The following is a 19,144-nucleotide window of genomic DNA, read 5'->3' as shown; positions in this document are numbered from 1 at the left end:
GCTGCATGGCAAATAGCGTAACCATTCAGAATACACCTCTCTCTAAAGCGGTTATGGATGTTATTTTAGAGGCCAGGAGGCCCAGTAACAGAAAATCTTATGCAGAAAAATGGAAGAGATTCTGTGCTTGGAACTGGGCACAAGCAATTGACACGCTTGTCCCAAATATGCCTCAGATTTTACAATATCTAACTGAGATGCTGGATAAAGGCCTATCTTTCTCATCAATTAAGATCCATGCCTCTGCCATTTCAGCTCATTACAATGCAGACCCGCCTATTTTTTCACATCCATTGCTTAGGCAGTTCCTCAAGGGGGGCAAAAAATATAAGACCTCCAAGGAGAGCACCAATACCTGCATGAGACCTCAATTTTGTCTTGGAAAAACTCACACAGCTTCCTTTCGAGCAAAGCTCCTAGCAACTCTGCTCCTAGCAATAACTTCAACAAGAAGAGTTTCAGAGTTACAGGCATTAATGGCTGTGGAACCTTTTATTATCTTCCATCAGGACAGGGTTTCTCTAAGGGCAAATCCAACATTTATGCCACAGAATAATGGGGAGAGACTTCTGCATTCTTTGGACATACACAGACAGCTACGCTTCTACTTGGACAAAACTAAAGCTTTCAGAAAGACTGTGCAACTTTGTGTCATATGCTGCAGGATCACAAGGAAAGGCCATCTCAAAGCAGACTATTTCAAAATGGATAGGACACTGCATTCGATTCTGCTATTCACAACATGGCAAGCCAGTGCCTAAGGGTATTAGACCACATTCTACCAGGACAGCAGCCACCTCAGCAGCCTTCCTCAGAGGAGTACCAACCAAGGATATTTTGGAGGCTGCAACTTGGACTTCAGTGCACACTTTTACTAAGCACTACCACTTACCTCTTTACTCTAAATCCAGAGCAGGCTTTGCCACTGCAGTTCTGCAGGGCCTTATAGCCACTCCTAATTCTGTTTAGACCCAGCTGCCCAACCTCAGCTTTGGGATTCAACCCAAGTGTAATGACTGCAATCGTGAAACACGATGAACATAGGACAGTTGTGTACCTACCATAAATGTAGATGTTCGAGTGTATTCACTGTTGCAGTCCAGGTTACCCACCCACCATCCCCCTCTCTTTGTTGGGACTTATCTGTACTTCTCTCTGCTATGCAACCTATGTGGTGTATTTGCTTGTAGATGAAGGTATTGTTTATTTTAGTGCATGCTTTTATTAGCAATGTTCTTTAGCCTACCCTTTTGGGGCACCTGACATCTGGGGCAAGAAAAACTGAAGAAAATGGCGTCGGCTGCATCTTTTATACTCCTGGCGCACTGACGTCAGGGAAGAGGCAACAGCAACCGACACCGGACCAGGACTTTGGAATTCAGGCCGACTGCGGCTAGCCTGCCAGCAGGATAACCCAAGTGTAATGACTGCAACAGTGAATACATTTGAACATCTACATTTATGGTAGATACACAACTGTACTTTCTCTGCACTGCCCTTTAGCTTATCTACTGCGCCGAGGGTCTTCTCAAAGTGCCTGGCACCAGTAATTCCATTTTGCAGACAAATATTCAAATATAGCCATACCTGGACAATTGTCTAATTCAAGCAGAAAACAAGGACATTCTTCTAAAGCATCTGGCGTTTGTAAAAATAGATGTTCCTCACTACTCTAGGGTACACCATAAACGAAAATAAATCACAAGTTGTACCCTCTCAAAAAATTACATTCTTGTGTGCAAGCTTGAATACAACTGCCCAGGTGACTTACCTTACACCAGAAAAGCAACTTCAATTGGTGACTTACTTCGTACAGGTGGCCACAAAAACCCTGCTATCTGCAAGACAAATTCTGCAAGCCTTGGGGTTCATGGCCTCCTGCATTCTTCTAATTCCATATGCAAAACTGGTACTTAAAATGTTTAGGGAGTCAACATTGTCCTATTGTACCTTGCCTGCATCTAGAGTTCCTATGGTGGGCAGAGGCCGGCACCAAAACAAGGGACTGCCATTCACTCCATCCCCTGCCACCCAAACCCTGACTACTATGCTTGGGGGGGGGGGGGGGGGCTCATCAGGCAGGGAAGTGCATTCAGGGCAAATGGCGCCCAAATCAAATGCGCCTACAAATCAGTCAGAAAGATATGCTAGCTGTGCAGAATGCACTGACTGCCTTCAAGGACTACCTTCATCCAGGACAACTAATGATAAAGACAGACAACACCACAGTTATGTGGTACATAAACAAGCAAGGGGGTACACATTCCTACCCCCTTTGCAGACTAGCCATGGCATTGTGGAACATGGCCTTGACCTATCAAATACAACTGCAAGCTCAATTCCTGCCATGAAAGCTAGTTTCTCTGGCAGACAAACTAAGCAGAAATCTCATGGACCCACACAAATGGAAACTGGAACCACAAGTTTTCAACATGTTGACATGCAAATGGGAGCACCCAGACATAGATCTATTTGCCTCATCCCAGAACTATCAGTTGGACAAATTCTGCACAAGAATTCATCACAAAAACGCTTGGAAGGTGGATGCTCTGTCATTCAGCTGGAAAAACCTTTCAGTCTATGCTTTTCCCCCTCTGCCTCTGCTCTCCAAAGTTCTACTAAAAGTCAAACTGGACAACCCAAAAATGATTCTGATTGTTCCAGACTGGCCCCACCAACATTGGTACCCCCTACTGCGCAATGTGTCACGGTCATCTCCATGGCACCTGCCTCAGACTCCTTCCCTGCTGTCTCAGCAGGAGAACCAGATTCTGCACCCTCAGCTTCTAACACTGAACCTTGCAGCCTGGGTAATTACTTAATCTCGCCTTTGCCATCCCTCAGCAAACCTGTGATGGATATCATTTTAGAGGCAAGGAGGCCTAATACTAGAAAATCTTATGATGAAAAATGGAAAAGATTTTGTGCTTGGAACCAATCTCAAGGGATGAGCACAGCAGCGCCCAATTTACCTCAGATTTTACAATACTTGACTGAAGTGCTTCACAAGGGCCTCTCTTTTTCCTCCATTAAAATCCACGCCTCAGCCATTTCAGCTCATAACACAGAACCTCCCCTCTTCCCTCATCCACTGCTCAAGCAGTTCCTCAGAGGGGCCAAAAATTTGAGACCACCCAGGAGAGCTCCAACCCCAGCCTGGCACCTTAACTTTGTCTTGGAGAAACTCACTCTACCTAGTTTCGAGCTAGCTGCTTCTGCAGACTTAAAATTTCTTTCTTGGAAAACAGCTTTCCTTTTAGCAATCACTTCGGCTAGAAGGGTATCTGAATTACAGGCCCTTATGGCAGTGGAGCCTTTCATCATCTTTCATGCGGACAGGGTGTCCCTCAGAACCAGTCCATCCTTCATGTCCAAGGTGGTATCCAGTGTGGCTCTTATTCAGTCCATTCATTTGCCAACCTTCTTTCCCAATCCACAGAATAAAGGGGAACGGATACTGCATTCCTTAGATGTGCACAGACAACTTAGATTCTACTTGGACAGGACTAAACCTCAAAGGAAATCTGAACAACTGCTGATGGTATTTGCTGCAGGGGCAGAGGGGAAGGCTATTTCACAGCAAACCATTTCTAAATGGATAAGCCATTGCATTAATTTCTGCTATAAGCACCATGGTAAACCTATCCCCCAGGGGATCAGACCTCACTCCACCAGGGCTGCATCTACCTCTACAGCCTTTCTCAGAGGTGTCCCTACCAGGGACATCCTAGAAGCTGCTACCTGAAGTTCTGTACATACTTTCACCAAGCATTATCATTTGCCAATTTTCTCTAAAGCCAGAGCTGGCTTTGCCACTGCAGTTTTGCAGGGCCTTATAGCTGGCCCTAATGCTATCTAAATTCCTCCTCCCAACCATAGCTTTGGGAATCTACCCAAATGTAATGACTACAACAGTGAAACACGAAGAACATGTACAGTTGTGTACACTTACCATAAATGTAGATGTTCGAGTGTATTCACTGTTGCAGTCCTGTTACCCTCCCTCCAGCCCCTAACTTCTTTTGGTTATACCTCTACTTTCCTTTACTATGCTTAAAAGCCTTTTTGGTGTATTTGCTTTTTTGTTGGAGGTATATATTTATGCTTTTATATTTAATTGCTTCCCATTAAGGGGGCACCTGACATCTGGGGCAAGAAAAACTGATGTAATGGCACCTGCTGCTTGTTTTATACCCCTGATGACCTGACATTATGGAAGAAGGGACAGCAACAGACATGGGACCCAAGACTTTGTTAATCAGGCCAACTGAGGGCTACCTGCAAGCAGATAACCCAAATGTAATGCCTGCAACAGTGAATACACTCGAACATCTACATTTATGGTAAGTGTACACAACTGTACTTCGAGTTAGAGGAATAGGTAGATTGTTGTAGGAGTGATATTAATATTCAAAGTATACTGGTGTTGATTAGGGAGTCTGTTGGTCAGGGATGGAAAGTGAAGTTTGGGTAATTCTGCCCTTTTAAGTGCATTTAACATTCTCTTTCCCTGCTATGTAACAGAGATGTAGTCTGTAAACAGACTATGCTTTTTGCTATGGCTGTGAATTATGGAATTTCTTAAACTTCACACCATCAGATAAAAGTTTCAAGGCTTAAAAGGATGTTTTTAATCTTTTGCAGAGAAAAGTTATGTACAACGGAAAAGAAAAGACAACTATGGGTAAATAAACTGTAAGCAATGAGTAGGCTTATCAAAAGTGGCTGATAAGAAAAGTTATGTAGAACGGAAAAGAAAGAATACAAGTATGGGTAAATAAACCGTAAGCAATGAGTAGGCTTATCAAAAGTGGCTGATAAGTCTTAAGAAAAAGAAAATGTGAGTAAAGCGATGGAAACAGAAGTTCATTTGTGTTTTCCTTTTCCATTACATGCTTTAGCTTGTTCAGGGTTGCAAGACGGCTGACCGACATAAGGCAACAAATCAGTCCTGGACAGGGAACTAGTTCATAGCAGGATGCACATGTGAACACACACAGACGCGCACACACACCTTAGTAATTTGCAAGCTCACCTTCTGCCATGTCTGTGAGATGTTTGAGAAAATTGGAGACCCTGGCAATTCCCATATGGCGACAGGGAGAGAGCCACTTCTGCCGGGAACTCTACTAGAGAACCAGCACTTAACGGCAGCTACACTAACTGCTGTATAGCTGTGCTGCCAAAGAGCCAGATAAAAAATAACATAATTTTTACTTTTATTAGTTGATAAATATGCTCCCACAAGAGAGAAATTGTGGTATATCAATCCATTACCTAGGTCAGTCAAAAAAGTCTCCTCACTAAGAAATGTCCCTGGTGAGCCAGTGAGTGTAAGTGAAGTGATCACATTTGCAGTAGATTCTGCTATAGAACCAAAAGAAGCAACTCCATGCACACAATTTCTTAAAAATCCTTTCATGGGGCTTAACATTGTGACACACTGTTGTTGCTGTTCCATTGCAAGTTCTGAGACCGATCCAGGCCCGAAGCTTGAATCACTTTGTAGATGAGAATTTTCCATAAATGCAAGAGGCTACACTCCATCCCCTGATACAAGTTCTTGTTTCTCTCTGCCTTCATCAGAAGTAGGGGGTTTCTATATGAAACAGTGGTAGTTACCTTGAGGCTGAATAGTAATCTATGACCAGCAGTCACCTTTCTTTCTTTATGAACCCCCCCCCCCCAAAAAAAAAATGTTAACTTCCTCTTTAAAAGCGGTACTACTGATTTGATACCAGCAAAATCACAATTGGCATGTACTTCCCTGATCTAAATCCATTCAAGACCTTGCCAAAGTAACAAGTAAAGTTTCAGACTTAAAGCTTCTTTTCCCAGCAAAAAATGTAAAGTGTTATATAGGGCTACTTTTGAGGAACCAGACTGTTGCAAGAATCAAAATACTATCCCAACCATCACTTCCCTTATATGTCATAATTCCAGAAGACCATCACCAATGTTTACATCTTTGCCACCAGGCAAAAAAATGCAGGGTGTGATCTGTCTAGTAATAGAAGATTTACACGTCTTCCAGTCGGGCTCTTGAAGGGGTAAAATCTTGCAGCAGTTCCCATTACCCCCCACCCCAAAGTCCCCTCTTGGATTTGTGCTCTTAAACTTTGAGTAGAATCCTTGATATAACATTTATGCATAGCTGTGGTCATACAGTATTGGTCATCAGTCACTGTACAAGTATTTGGCTAAATTACAAGTTTCTTTTTGTAATGAAAGATTTTATTTATTTAACATTGGTGAACCAGGAAAGTCTGACTTGGAACAAAGCCAATTTTTTAGCGGAGGCCCAGGGAGAAAGGCTCCAGATGCATGTCTTTGTAATGTGGGAGGAAACCGGAGCACCCAGAGGAAACCCACATGAACGGAGGAAGGACATGCAGTCTCCACACAGAAGGCATCCCAGCCTAGAATAGAACCAGAGAACCTGTTGCTGTGAGGTGACAACGCTACCGCTGCACCACTGATGAGTGGATCAGTGCTACTTTTGTGTGGAGAGGTAACAATCTGAGACACTAACCCTCTTGAAAATGATGTTGGATAATGATTGATGCCAGTGAGTTGAAGTTTGTTGTGCTACTGCACGAGTTCTCTCGGAAGGCTTGTTATGGTTAAGTATCTCAAAACAAGTGTTACTTTTTGATCCTTTGTATGCACATTTGTGTTGCATCTTGAGATGTTAAATCAAATTTATTACCTCATAATTGTAACAGTTTACATTTTACAGCTTTATGCCCAGGATTTCTTAAGCAGCTTTATGCCCAGGATTTCTTAATGTAGCTTATCAGGTGTTTCTAGGTGTTGTAGCTTGTTTTGTGCTTCACCTTCTGTATAGATTTATTTTTAGCAGAGTGGTCAGACTGTCCTTCAGTAAGGATAAAACATGGCTGCAGGGCCATGTGTAGATTTTTGCTGGTAGCTGTACTGTACAGTATACTACTGTCTGTTCACTCAGGAAGGTCTTCATTAACTACGCACCTACTTTGCCTAGAAAGCTTTGAGATTCTTAAATGGTTGCTGGAACCATAGAGCGAGGGGTAGGGGGCACCCCCGCACACACTTCTACAGCTGCATGACCTGTCGGGGAAAAATTAATGAAGTGGAGTGTTCACATGGATTTGCGTGTGGAAGTTTAACTACTAATTCACGCATGAAAATTAAACTAAATACTGTGCGCACGCCCCAATTAGGTATACCTGGTGTTTAGTGTTACTCCGAGCCTGAATTCTCTACCCATACCACCACTTGTTATTCAGGGAGTTGGGTCCATAGCTCTCAACTGTCCAGATTTTCACAGAATATTTGGCTTTTGGTTTGTTCCACTTAAAATTTGTGACTTTCTGGCAAATCAGTGAGAACCAAATTCACTAAATAATGATAGCCCTTTAAGTTTCAGTCTTCCTATCTTTCAGACAACACATGGTAACACAAAACACTTTATTTTAGCAACTTGCTAAGATTATACAAGCAATATTTAAAATGTGTCCCTGGTTTTGGGCCCCCCCCCCCCAAAAAATTTTGGCTTTTTCCAGATTTCTTGTGCTGAAGTTGAGAGATTAGTTGTGTCAAGTGGATTTTACAAGGAACTGAGAGCTTGGGGGTTAGTGCTGCTTATGCAAAGTTGTTTGCATTGTTAGCACAGCAGGTAGTATACTTGCTTTTGATGCAGAAGGCTGTGGGTTCTACTCCCATAGTATGCAAATGGATCACTGATACTGTACTGTAATTTAAAGGGAGTGGATACTGCATTCCTGTGAATGTCCTCCTTTTGAGGAGTTACCTAGTAACTATGAACCTGTTATCAGTTTGCCATGCATTCCCCATTGCAAAATTGCCAGCTTATGTTTATGTAACGTGGGCAATTTTTTCTTCAAGGGCAACAGGCACTTTATTTGTAGATGAAACAATGAAATATAAAGTTGTTTTTTTAGTTACAGAGCCCTTTAATGTGGAATTATTTAGATGACTTACTTCTGCAGAGATTTTGCATATTTGCTGATATTGGAGGATTGTACTAAGCCACGGTGGTACAGTGGTAGCGTTGTTGCCTCACAGCAAGAGGTTCTCCCGTTCGATTCTCGGCTGGAGTGCCTTTTGTGTGGAGTCTGCATGTCCTCCCCCGCGGTCGAGTAACCTCCGAAAGACATGCGTGAATGGGTGTGCCTTCGCTGAAGGTTGGGCGTCGGGCTGGCAACTCGGCACCATAACAATCTACTGCCAGTCATTAGCAGACCGGAGTTCCTCTGTGGCGACCCCTAACCGGGAAAAGCCGAAAAGACAAACAACAACTGATACTGGTGGATTGTATGACAGACATTTGAGTGGCCTTTTATGGTTGAACTTTTCTGAAATGAGTAGTTTTGTCGTTATTGGTTCATACATTTTGCTTCATTGCTTACTAGAAGACTGTTCAAAACTACAAATTTAAAACCTTGTAACAAGTGGTGCTGTATTATACAAGGAATATAATTTAATACAATCAGGAAGGTGAATCAAAAAACGCATATATGTATGCTTGCTCACAGGATGCAGGCGATCAAAACAGGGGAAGAGACCCGTCACCAATAGAGTATCCCAGGGTTCGGTGCTGAGACTTTCTGTTTGGCATATACATGTCAAAAGTCAAAGGAAATACCAAAGGGCATTGGCGGACTAAGTTTGAAATGACTGCAAGCTAGGAGCAGTTATTGAACCCCCAAATGACTTTACCGTCATGCAGGAAGGTTTGTCCCAAACAAAAACTGGTGCCAGAATCATGAATTGAAACTAAACTCCCAAGAAGTACATTATCGTATCCTTTGGAAATTCAGGAACTGCCAGATTGACAATGCCCCCTGAGAACTGACCCAGTTTTTGGCATTTGGGAATTTGTGTGTACAGTGATCTAACTTTTGACCAACATGTGCCCAGAGTCATAAGAAAGTCTTTCCCCCTTTACAAAGCCCTCATTAGGTCAGCCATTTTGTATAATGCTCACTTTGGCATGTATCTGTCCAGACCCGTACAGCAACTGGAATACCCAAAGAGATGCCTTACTAAAAGGATACAAGTCGTAAACAATAGGTCTTGCATGGACCACCTCAAACATTTATCACTATAGTCAGTATCCTACAGAGTGCTTAGAGGTGATGTATCTGGCATACAAGCATCCTCCGACCAATACAGATGGACCTGCTGAACATCAGCAAGTGAGATGGCATCAGAAGTACTCGGTCCAGGTATCTAAACTGAATGTTGTGGAGAGATGGATATATGTTATAGAAGCTACCACTGTTCCAGAACAGACTGTCCATTCAAGTAAAACAAAGCTCATCCCTGTTCATATTCAAATGCAACTTGGATCTAAGGATGGGTAATAGAAAATGTACTCCAGGATTGCCACTCGTGCCACTAATGGATAGAGGTAGTTCCTAAATGTTGCACAATTTACATGGGACCCTCAAATTATAGTATGATACAGTCATTCTCACTAGGGCTAATATACAATTATCAGCCATAATCAGCCATAGGGTGGTAGGTAAGACCAATCAGGAAATGTTAATTCAAGTACCAAAAAGGAAATTGGCTAAGCTTACAATGTCCTACAAGTGAACCTTTGTTGTGGTAGTAAGTAGTTTTAAAAAATTGCCCTTTTTAGATCACTAAGTGCCTGTCTCACACCCCCCCTCCAGTCTTCAGCAGCTTGCCCATGTAGTAAAACAATGATGTTAATGAAGAAATGGTTTAGTGTTTTTTTTTTTTTTTTTACTTTGTTCCATAACGTTCTTTAATTTTTTTTTTTTTTTTTTTTTTTTTTTTTTTTTTTTTTTAGATCTTTTGGCTGAGAATGGTCGGTTGAGACAGACCCAGGAAGTGGTAGCTGCCTTTGGCAGAATTATGAGTGCACATCGTGGGGAGGTTCTCTGCTCTGTAACCACTGCTCAGGTATATACTGAAGTTACAGCTGACTAACCATTTGCACGGGTTTTTAAAATGTAAATACAAATATCTGCATAATTTTATAGTTACTGCCTTTTTTGTGTATTAGGTTGAATGAAATTATGGTCAAGTTTAGTTGCACAGTTAGTTAAAATGCACTTTAGATGCCACTGTTCATAGTTCTGTGAGACATTACATGTTCTGTAGTCCTATCTCACCTTCATTGTTACATATGGGTTCGGAGCCGATCCTCTGCTCCGCCTTGGCCGGTTACAAAGCTCGAAGTCGCTAAGTTGGCTCGTGACAAGGTAGGTATCCCATAATGCACTAGTAAGAATCCCCAGATCTCGTTTGCTATGTCTACGAGTTCAGACGTGCTCTCTTTCTTGGCCGTGGCTAAGTTGGAATATTTTGCGTATTCCGATTTTTATGGTGATTGTTTTTAATTATAATAGTTTAGTACTAATAGCTTACAGTTATCTTGTAGTAGTTAGTGTGTTTTTTGAAGTTTATTGCAAATTGTTGCTAACTGTTGGCCGTCGCTTCTGCAGTCCTTTCCTTAGTGGTATCCCTTCTTTTCTGTGTGCTAGTTATTGCTAATTTTTTTTCTCAGGCATTAGTCCGTTTTTTGGTTAGGACCTATTCTAGCCTTTGTCTGTTGCTTGTTTGTTCTCTATCTCGCTTATCCCTCTGTTCAAGGCTAGGCCCGTTTAAGTTAGAGAACCTATTCCTCTATTACTTTCTCCCTTGTGTGTAGTTTCCTCAGCAGGGCTAGGCCCGTTAAAGTTAGAGGACCTAGTCCTCTGTTGTCTTTCTCCCTTTTGTGTTGTTTCTTGAGCAGTGCTAGGCCGACCTTGTCCTCTCTTCCTATTGTCTTCTACGTTTATATTCTGTGTTTGTTGTTGTGGTAGTATGTCTAAGGAAACTAAAGACCATAAGCCTTCGGGTTTCAAGAAATGCCTTACATGTTCACAAAAAATGTCCCTGACTGACTGGCATAGTATTTGTGTTTGTTTGGGAGCCATACATCTTCAGGAGGCATGTACCTTTTGCCATTCTTTTAGTTCACGGGTTCTCCAGGAAAGGAAGAACAAACTGATCTTAAAAGGTCTCCTTAAAACTTCTTTTGAGGAAGATTTAACTAGCTTTTCCTCTTCTCATTCCAAGTCTCCCTCTTCTAAAAAAGGGAAGGTCAAGTCAGTGAAAAGACAGTCTCCTACACTGACTGCTAAATCAGGGCCTGTAGAAAAAATTGCCAAAATTGACAAACCCTTCTACCTCTTCGGCTCCTATGCCTTCGGAGCCGGTTGAGGTTATTGACATAGAGCTTCCAGTTTTGGACCCAAGTTTTTCTGAGCCAATAGCTGAATCCATACCTCGGAGCCAGCCAAGAGACTTATTACTGCTATCCCCAACACTTAGATCTCCAATTTTGCAGAGATCTCAGTCCCCTAACTTGTCTTCCAGATCCTCCAGGAGTCTTTCTGAGGAGGATGTCGAGAGGGTGGTTCTTAGATTTTTGAAGTCATCGGCACTAGCAAATATGTTGTCTGTTCCGACTCAATCTGTTCCGGAGCCATCTAAGGCCGTATTCCCTGCTTCTGATCCTCCTCCGAGCCATGCTGGTCTTTTGGAGCTAGAGCTTTCGGTGCCGTTTGTTGTGGAACTGTCTGTTCCAGCACCCCAACTGAATCTCTGAGCAGAATTCCGCTCTGACACATTCGGTGCCATCCCTGGTGTCTAGGAGCCGAAGCTCACCAGTCGGCCCCGATGGGGACGCTCGGACCTGAACTTCTTTGTTTCCAAGCCTACTTCTTGGTGCGTCAGCTCGGTTGAGCTCGGATCCTACATCTGTCTCGGAGGCGATAGCTCTGGAGCCGGGGGCTACTTCCGCTTTCTCAGAACTGGTGGTGTTCTCTGAGCAGGAGAGATCTGCCTTCAAGATGATGAGTGTGCTGTCTAGATGTTCAGCTCTACACAAGGGGTACCGATGCTTTTCTCCCTAAAAACTCCGACCTCTGTCTCAGCACCATGTCTCTCTTGACAGCAGAAACCAGCAGCCTCAGGAGCCCCTCTTAGGTGACTCCCAGTCTTCCAAGACCTCCCAAGAATACCCTTCTGAGGAGCCCCCTTGGAAGAGAACTTGCACAAGGAAGTACGTAGACTCCCCTGATGAGTCCATCACCTCTGACACTGACCTCGAGGGCTCAGAAGGGTCCCCTAGGTCATCCTCTGATATCTCCTTCGTAGATATCCTAGAGATCCTGAAAGAGGTGCAGCTGGCCCACCGTCATCCCTTCTGATGAGTCAGTGTACCTGAAGGCTTTTGGGTCTCAAACTTCAGCCTCTTGGGTGTCTCCACCTTTCAATGAGCTGTTAGATTTGGTGAGTCGAAAGGTGTGGGAAACTCTTGATGCCATGGAACCAGTCCCCAGAAGGCCGAACAAATTTCTTTCAGCTCTTAGGGAAAAAGAGTTTCTGACCAAAGGTGTGCCTGTAGATGCTATGGTGGTGGCAGCGGCCACAAAGAAGGAAATAGCAGAAACTTCCTCATCTGTCCACCCACCAAACAAAGAATCTCAAACGATGGACAGATACGGGAAGCGCATTTTTCCTTCAGTGGCTTTTACACTCACATCGCTGAATTAACTCGCCCATTTCACTAGGCTTCACAGAAATCTCCTAAAAGAGCTAGGAGATGCTCTCTAAGTACCTTAACTGAAGAAGTCCCTGAGAAGGTTACTGCTCAGTTGTCCACCTTAAGCTCTATTGTTACCTCCTCCATGAGGTTGATATCTTACGCAGCAGATGGAGCGAGCAGGGCAGCGGGTTCAGGAGTTTCCCTTAGGAGACACTCCTGGATGTGCTTTATGTAACTTTGTGGAGCCCTTCAAATCTACATTTACCAACGCCCCCTTTGACGGTTCCTCTCTGTTTGGACCAAAGATAAAAAACACACTCACCAGATGCGAGCAGGAAGGGAAGACTCTCTCTGCTGTGGGAGTATGTTTTTCCGTCCCTTCTGGACCATACCCCAAGGGTCAGAGAGGCGGAAAAATGTGGTTTAAGAAATCTCAGGGATTTTTCCCAGACGCACAAGGTGATTCCTTCTCCAGAGGCAGGGGAGGAGGAAATAGTGGTAGACGTCACCCTAGAGGCAGGGGGGAGGTCCGCAAAACCAGGGTGACCGCGATTCCTTTCGCCCCTGTCAGCGCCCCCTGAAGGTGAGGCCCGACTGGGCTTCTCTGGAGCCAGTCGGTGGTCGCTTATGTTTGTACCCAGAAGCCTGGCACAACATCACACAAGACAAGTGGGTACAAAGAATAATTTCCAGAGGATACTCCATACCCTTCTCTTTTCCACCTCATCTAACCAAGAGAATCCCAGATGTTCCACCCAATCACAGGGATCAACCAACTATAGACGTCCAAAAGTTGCTTCAGAATAGAGCCATCCAAACCATCCACGCAGACCAGATAGAATTCGGAACTTACTCCAGGTTCATTAGTGCCAAAATGAACAGTGGACTGGAGGCCCATCTTGGATCTCAGCAAGTTAAACGAATCAATGAAGAAGTCCAAATTCCGAATGGTAACACTGCAGTCTATACTTCCTCTATTAGGGAAAGACAATTGGATGTGCTCCATAGACATCCAAGATGCGTACTACCACATAAAAATGGACAGAGCATCAAGGAGTCATTTACTCTTCCGGCTGGGAGCCAGTCATTACTAATTTCGTGCTCTGCCTTTGGTATCACCACAGCACCCAGGGTTTTCACCGAATGCATGGTGGTAGTAACGGCTCACTTGAGACGTCTTTGATTCCAAGTTTTTCCATACCTGGACGACTGGCTTCTGACTGCCACCACCAGGCACCTACTTCTACAAGCCAGTGATTCAACCATCCAAGTCTGCACTCAGCTAGGCATTACTATAAATTTTGGAAAGTCTGTCTTGTCGCCCTCTCAATATGTGACTTTTATAGGCGCAGAAATACAGTCGAAAAGATGGCTCGCCTTCCTTCAGACAGAGTACAAAATATAATACAACAAATATGCACCCTTCTCCAACACAAGGTCAAAGCGAAGACTGTGCTCAAACTTCTAGGAACCATAGCCTCTACTGTAACTCTAGTTCCACTAGCCAGACTCTTTTTCCCAGTGGTCTCTTCAGCAGCTGTCCCATCCCATTTTAATAACGGAATCTTGCAAAAAGGACCTTCGTTGGTGGACCCAGTCCAATCAACTAACGATAGGGAGACCATTCATTCCTCGCCAACACGTTGCTATTGTGACCACGGATGCCTCCCAGATTTGGGGGGGGGGGGGCATTATCTAGGTAGGACAGTCCAAGGCACATGGCAAGAACACTTGACTCACTTGCATGTCAGTGTTCTAGAGATGAGAGCAGCACTACTAGCATTGCAATCAAGTCGCAACTTTTTTCCTGTAGGAACAATAAGTGTTCTAGAGATGAGAGCAGCACTACTAGCATTGCAATCAAGTCACAACTTTTTTCCTGTAGGAACAATAGCAATCCAATCGGACAATATGTCAAGTGGTATGGTATATAAACAAACATGGGAGAACCAGATCCTACCTCCTATGTCGAGAGGCTCTACATATTTGGCAGTGGGTGTTATCTTCCCAGTGCTTTCTAGTTGCAACGCATATCCCGGGGAAAACCAGTGTGATAGCCAACAAGCTCAGAAGGGCAATCTTGATGCCTCACGAGTGGTGCCTAAATCAGAAAGTCACAGAAAAGATTTTCCGCAAATGGAGACAGCCTTGCGATCTGTTTGACACTCCATTGAACACCAAATGCAGCAGCTACTTCACCCTTATCCCCCCCCCCCATGGGGGAGGGGAGATGCCGAGAGACGCACTTGTCCACACTTGGCCCTCAGGACTTCTTTATGCCTTTCCTCCCTTTCCGCTAATTTCGAAAGTTATCCAGAAAGCAAAGACTTTGGGAAGCAGAATGATTCTCATCACTCCTTAGTGGCCTAGTCAGATTTGGTTCCCCTTTCTCGGGCCTCACCTTCTGGACAATCCATGGACTCTGGACCCAGTACCAGACCTTCTGACACATATGTCAGGCCCGTTCCATCCCTGTGTCCACACCCTCAACTTGACAGCATGGCTGCTCCACTTCCATCCCTAGTCAGGCTTCATGATTTCTCCCCTGCGGTCACACATATCCTGACATCTTCTCATAAACATTCTACGAGAAACTTGTATGCTAGCAAATGGAAAATGTTTTCTCTCTGGGCACAAGCTAGGAACATAGATCCATACACAGCCTCCATTCCCTGTAGTGTTAGAATTTCTAACCGAACATTTTCATCAGGGATCAGCTGCTGCTACAATCAAAGTTCAATTGGCAGCTATCTCCAATTTTCATTTGGGACAACATGAACCTGATCTTATGGCTCGCAGATTGTGCAAATCTTTTTTAAAAGCCACTACCGTAATAAGACCTCCTTTTCAAGAACCTATGTCTCCCTGGGATCTAAATTTTTCTCTTTCAAAACTTACCTCACTGCCGTTTGAACCTTCACATACATGTGATTTAAAGTTCCTTTCATGGAAGACCATTTTTCTGATAGCCATTACGTCCGCCAGAAGAGTGTCATAGCTGCAAGCACTCTGTCAAACCTCCTTACTTGATATTTCATAGAGACAGAGTTTCCCTTCGCACTAACCCTTCCTTCGTCCCCAAGATTTGCTCACAATCAAATATTAATCAAACTATTGATCTGCCAGTCTTCTTTCCAAATCATACAAACAAAGCGGAATATAAGTTTCACCAGCTTAATGTGCACAGACAGTTAAGGTTCTATCTACGTAGAACAAAAGAGTTTAGGAGATCACACCAATTATTTATATCCTTCTCGGAGACAAGAAAAGGAATGCCAGTCTCCAAGATAACATTATCAAACTGGATTTCAAATTGCATATCATTTATTTACTCTTCTAATGGCAAAGAACTCCCATTTAAAATTAAAGCTCATTCCACCAGATCTATATCCACATCTGCCACTTTTCAAGCCAGAATTCCAATGGACAGTATGTGTGCAGCAGCAGCCTGGGCTACCAGTCATACCTGTATTCCTCATTAAAATTGGAATTCGCCTCCAGGGCTAGTGCCTCCTTTGGTTCCACGGATGTTCTTCGTGTTTCACTGTTGCAGTCTTTACATTTGGGTAATCTGCTGGCAGGTTGCCCTCAGTCGACCTGAATTCCAAAGTCTTGGGTCCTGCGTTGGTTGCTGTCTTCTCTTCCATGACGTCAGGTCGTCAGGGGTATAAAACATGCAGCCGACGCCATTTTCTTTAGTCTTTCTTGCCGCGTGTTGCCTGAAGCAGAAGCATTTTGCAAGTGCCGGTTGGCCTGCTACTGAAATATTCGAGTTTGAGTTTCAGAATCGAGGTCTTCACTAAAGCTAAGTACCCCGTTGGGGAAACTTTTTTTTCTTGATTTTTACCGATGTCAGAAAAAGTTAATAATTGTATTACTTCTGGGAAGCAAATACCTCATAAGGATTTCCATTTATACTGCATTCCTTGCCTAGGCTTGGCTGTCGGTTTTGTGCTAGATTTAACCAGCGCACTATTAAGCGTCTGTATATTTTTGCATCAAAGTATTTTGTAAACAGATTTAACTACCCAGATATGTCGTCTGATAGCAGTCCTTCTACCGGAGTACATAAAAAACGCAAAGAAAAGGACAGAGAAAGGCAGTCGAGATCCAAAACCGACGACAAAGCTTCTCCTAAGCCAGTCGCTGGTTCGCCGGTACTCAGTGAGGCACCTTCGCAGCCCCTGATACTCGCTACCTTAGAGTCGCAGGCTTCTACCGACACTCGTGTGGAGTCCGGCATGCCGCAAGATACTCAAGGTATTGGACAGATGGGGGTTTCTCCCTGGGATAGGTCCAGAGCCACTGAGCAGGCACCGGCTTCTGAGGGGTGTATTCAGACCAACATTTGTACATCAAACCGACGACAGCTGTAAAACCAAAGACAAAAGCAACTTCTAAACTTAAAACCGACACATGAGCCACGTGCACAGGCCTCTGTGCCCTAAAACAGATGATCAAAATGGCTGAAGACTTTATTACCTTGATCAGGGGTACCCATCCCCCTCCAGATAAGAGGCCTAGGCAAGACACTGATTATGAATCTTCAGATCAGGTTTCTATTTCTTCTGATTCCTCTTCTGATCAGGAATTATCTATACCTCCCTATGAGGATTCTGATGCTGAGGAGTCTATTTCATCTGCATCTCCTCCTGAGGATTATTCATTTGAAGAAACCTTGCATACTTTGAGGGAGCATTTTCACTGGGAGAGTCAAGACTTCTCAGAATCAAAAAAGAGGCTCAGGGATTTCCTCCTTCTCCCTCAGCACAAGCCTTTAGCCATTCCCCCTGTTTTAGACATTATGGATGATGTGTTTTCGGAGTCAAGCTTGACCCCTGACTCCTTACCTCTGGCTCCCAGTAAGCCTGACAGATATTACAGAGTCCCCGACTCACCTAAATTTTTATTTAGAAACAGAGCTGCTGATCCTGAAACTATTTCACAGGATCCAGTTGGAGTTAAGGCCTCAACAGCAAAAAACCCTACCCCCTCTGACAGAGATTCTAGGGCACTGGACAGATGGGGAAAAAGGTTTATACATCCGCAACCTTGGCAATCAGGGCCTTAAATTGTCAATTTCATTTGCTTAATTACCAACAACATGTTATGGGATTACTGAAACAGAAAATTATGTTGATTTCAGAATGTGCAGAAAATAAAGAATTGCAGGAATTATTGTATGCAGCTGAACAAGTTATAAAGCATACTTTGCAATGTGGTTTTGATTCTTTAGAGGCCTCCTGCAGGGCCGCAGTTACTGGATCTGTGATTAGGAGGCATGCCTGGTTAAAGGAACACAATTTGCCTGATCATGTTAAAGCTAAATTGCTAGATGCACCTTTACAGCATGATTCTCTGTTTGGTATTAAGGCAGAAGAGGTTTTAAAGAAAATGGAAGACAAAGCTAAGTCTATGCAAACTGTTAAAGATTTCTTAAGTGCAGCCACCAAGATTCAGTAGACACTGGCCTACAAAAATTGGTCCTTTCCTGTGTCAGACAGCACTCAAAGGGGCAAATCCAGATGCCCTAAGGGTTCCAGGTACCAGGCTCAAGACTCGTACAGGTCAAAGCAGTGGGGCGCATCCACCTCCAAATCTGGAGGAGATAAAGCTAAAAACCTACAGAAAGCAATCCCAATGACTTGCCTCTGCCTACACCAAGCACTTATCTTTTGGCAGCACCCATAGGGGGAAAATTAGCACTTTTTGCTCAAAATTGGCAGTTAATTACCCAGGACAATTTGGTACTAAACATCGTATCACATGGATACAGATTCCATTTCCACACTCTGCCAATGACAAATGGTTGGCCAGATCTGCCAAAAAATCAATGGACAGAGGCACAGAAACAGGTTATGTCCCTCATGGATATGGGGGCCATTCAGACAGTACCAGAACAGGAAAAAGGACAAGGTTTTTACCCAAGACTGTTCTTGGTACCCAGAAAGGACAAGGCCTGGCGGCCAATACTGGATTTATCGATTTTGAACACATACCTGGACATTCCAAAATGCTCACTTTGCAGCAGTTTCTGCCCATGCTGGGCAAGAATGCTTGGCTGGTGACTTTAGACCTAAAAGAGGCATACCTGCATGTCCCAATACGACAGTCATGCAGTAGATACCTCAGATTCAAGGCTGGCTTAGTGCATTACCAATTTTCTGCACTGCCCTTTGGCTTATATACTGCGCCCAGGGTCTTTACAAAGTGCCTGGCACCAGTAATTGCTTTTTGCAGACCAAGAAGTATTCAAATATATCCTTACTTGGACAACTGCCTCATTCAAGCAGAGAACAAAGGCACTCTTCTACAACACCTGGCATTTGTGAAAAGGCTTCTAACATGCTTAGGATACACAATAAACAAAAAGAAATCACAACTGGTACCCTCTCAAAAGATAACATTCCTGGGTGCAAGCTTGAATACAACTGCCCAGATGGCTTACCTCACACCAGAAAAACAAAGGCAACTAACTACTTCAAACTGATGGCAAAAAAACACAGTCCTCTGCAAGACAAATTCTGCAGGCGCTGGGCTTCATGGCATCCTGCATCCTACTAGTTCCATATG

At 43.8% G+C, this 19,144-nt stretch overlaps 1 protein-coding gene across 4 annotated transcripts in view; it reads left to right on the top strand.

Moving 5' to 3' along the window:
• Positions 1-19,144, top strand: part of ATP5PO (ATP synthase peripheral stalk subunit OSCP) — a 474,569-nt gene that overhangs the window by 217,190 nt on the left and 238,235 nt on the right. For all 4 annotated transcript variants that reach the window (XM_044072960.1, XM_044072959.1, XM_044072958.1 and 1 more), the window contains exon 5: positions 9,824-9,936. In XM_044072960.1, coding sequence (XP_043928895.1) covers positions 9,824-9,936 — 113 coding nt within the window. The remainder of the gene's footprint in view (positions 1-9,823; positions 9,937-19,144) is intronic.

The sequence above is a fragment of the Protopterus annectens genome, chromosome 5.part1, assembly GCF_019279795.1.
Source record: "Protopterus annectens isolate FY-2018-M chromosome 5.part1, PAN1.0, whole genome shotgun sequence".
Lineage (NCBI taxonomy): Eukaryota > Metazoa > Chordata > Ceratodontiformes > Protopteridae > Protopterus > Protopterus annectens.
The sequence above is the reverse complement of the archived record's forward strand: the minus strand, read 5'-3'. Positions and strand labels throughout refer to the sequence as shown.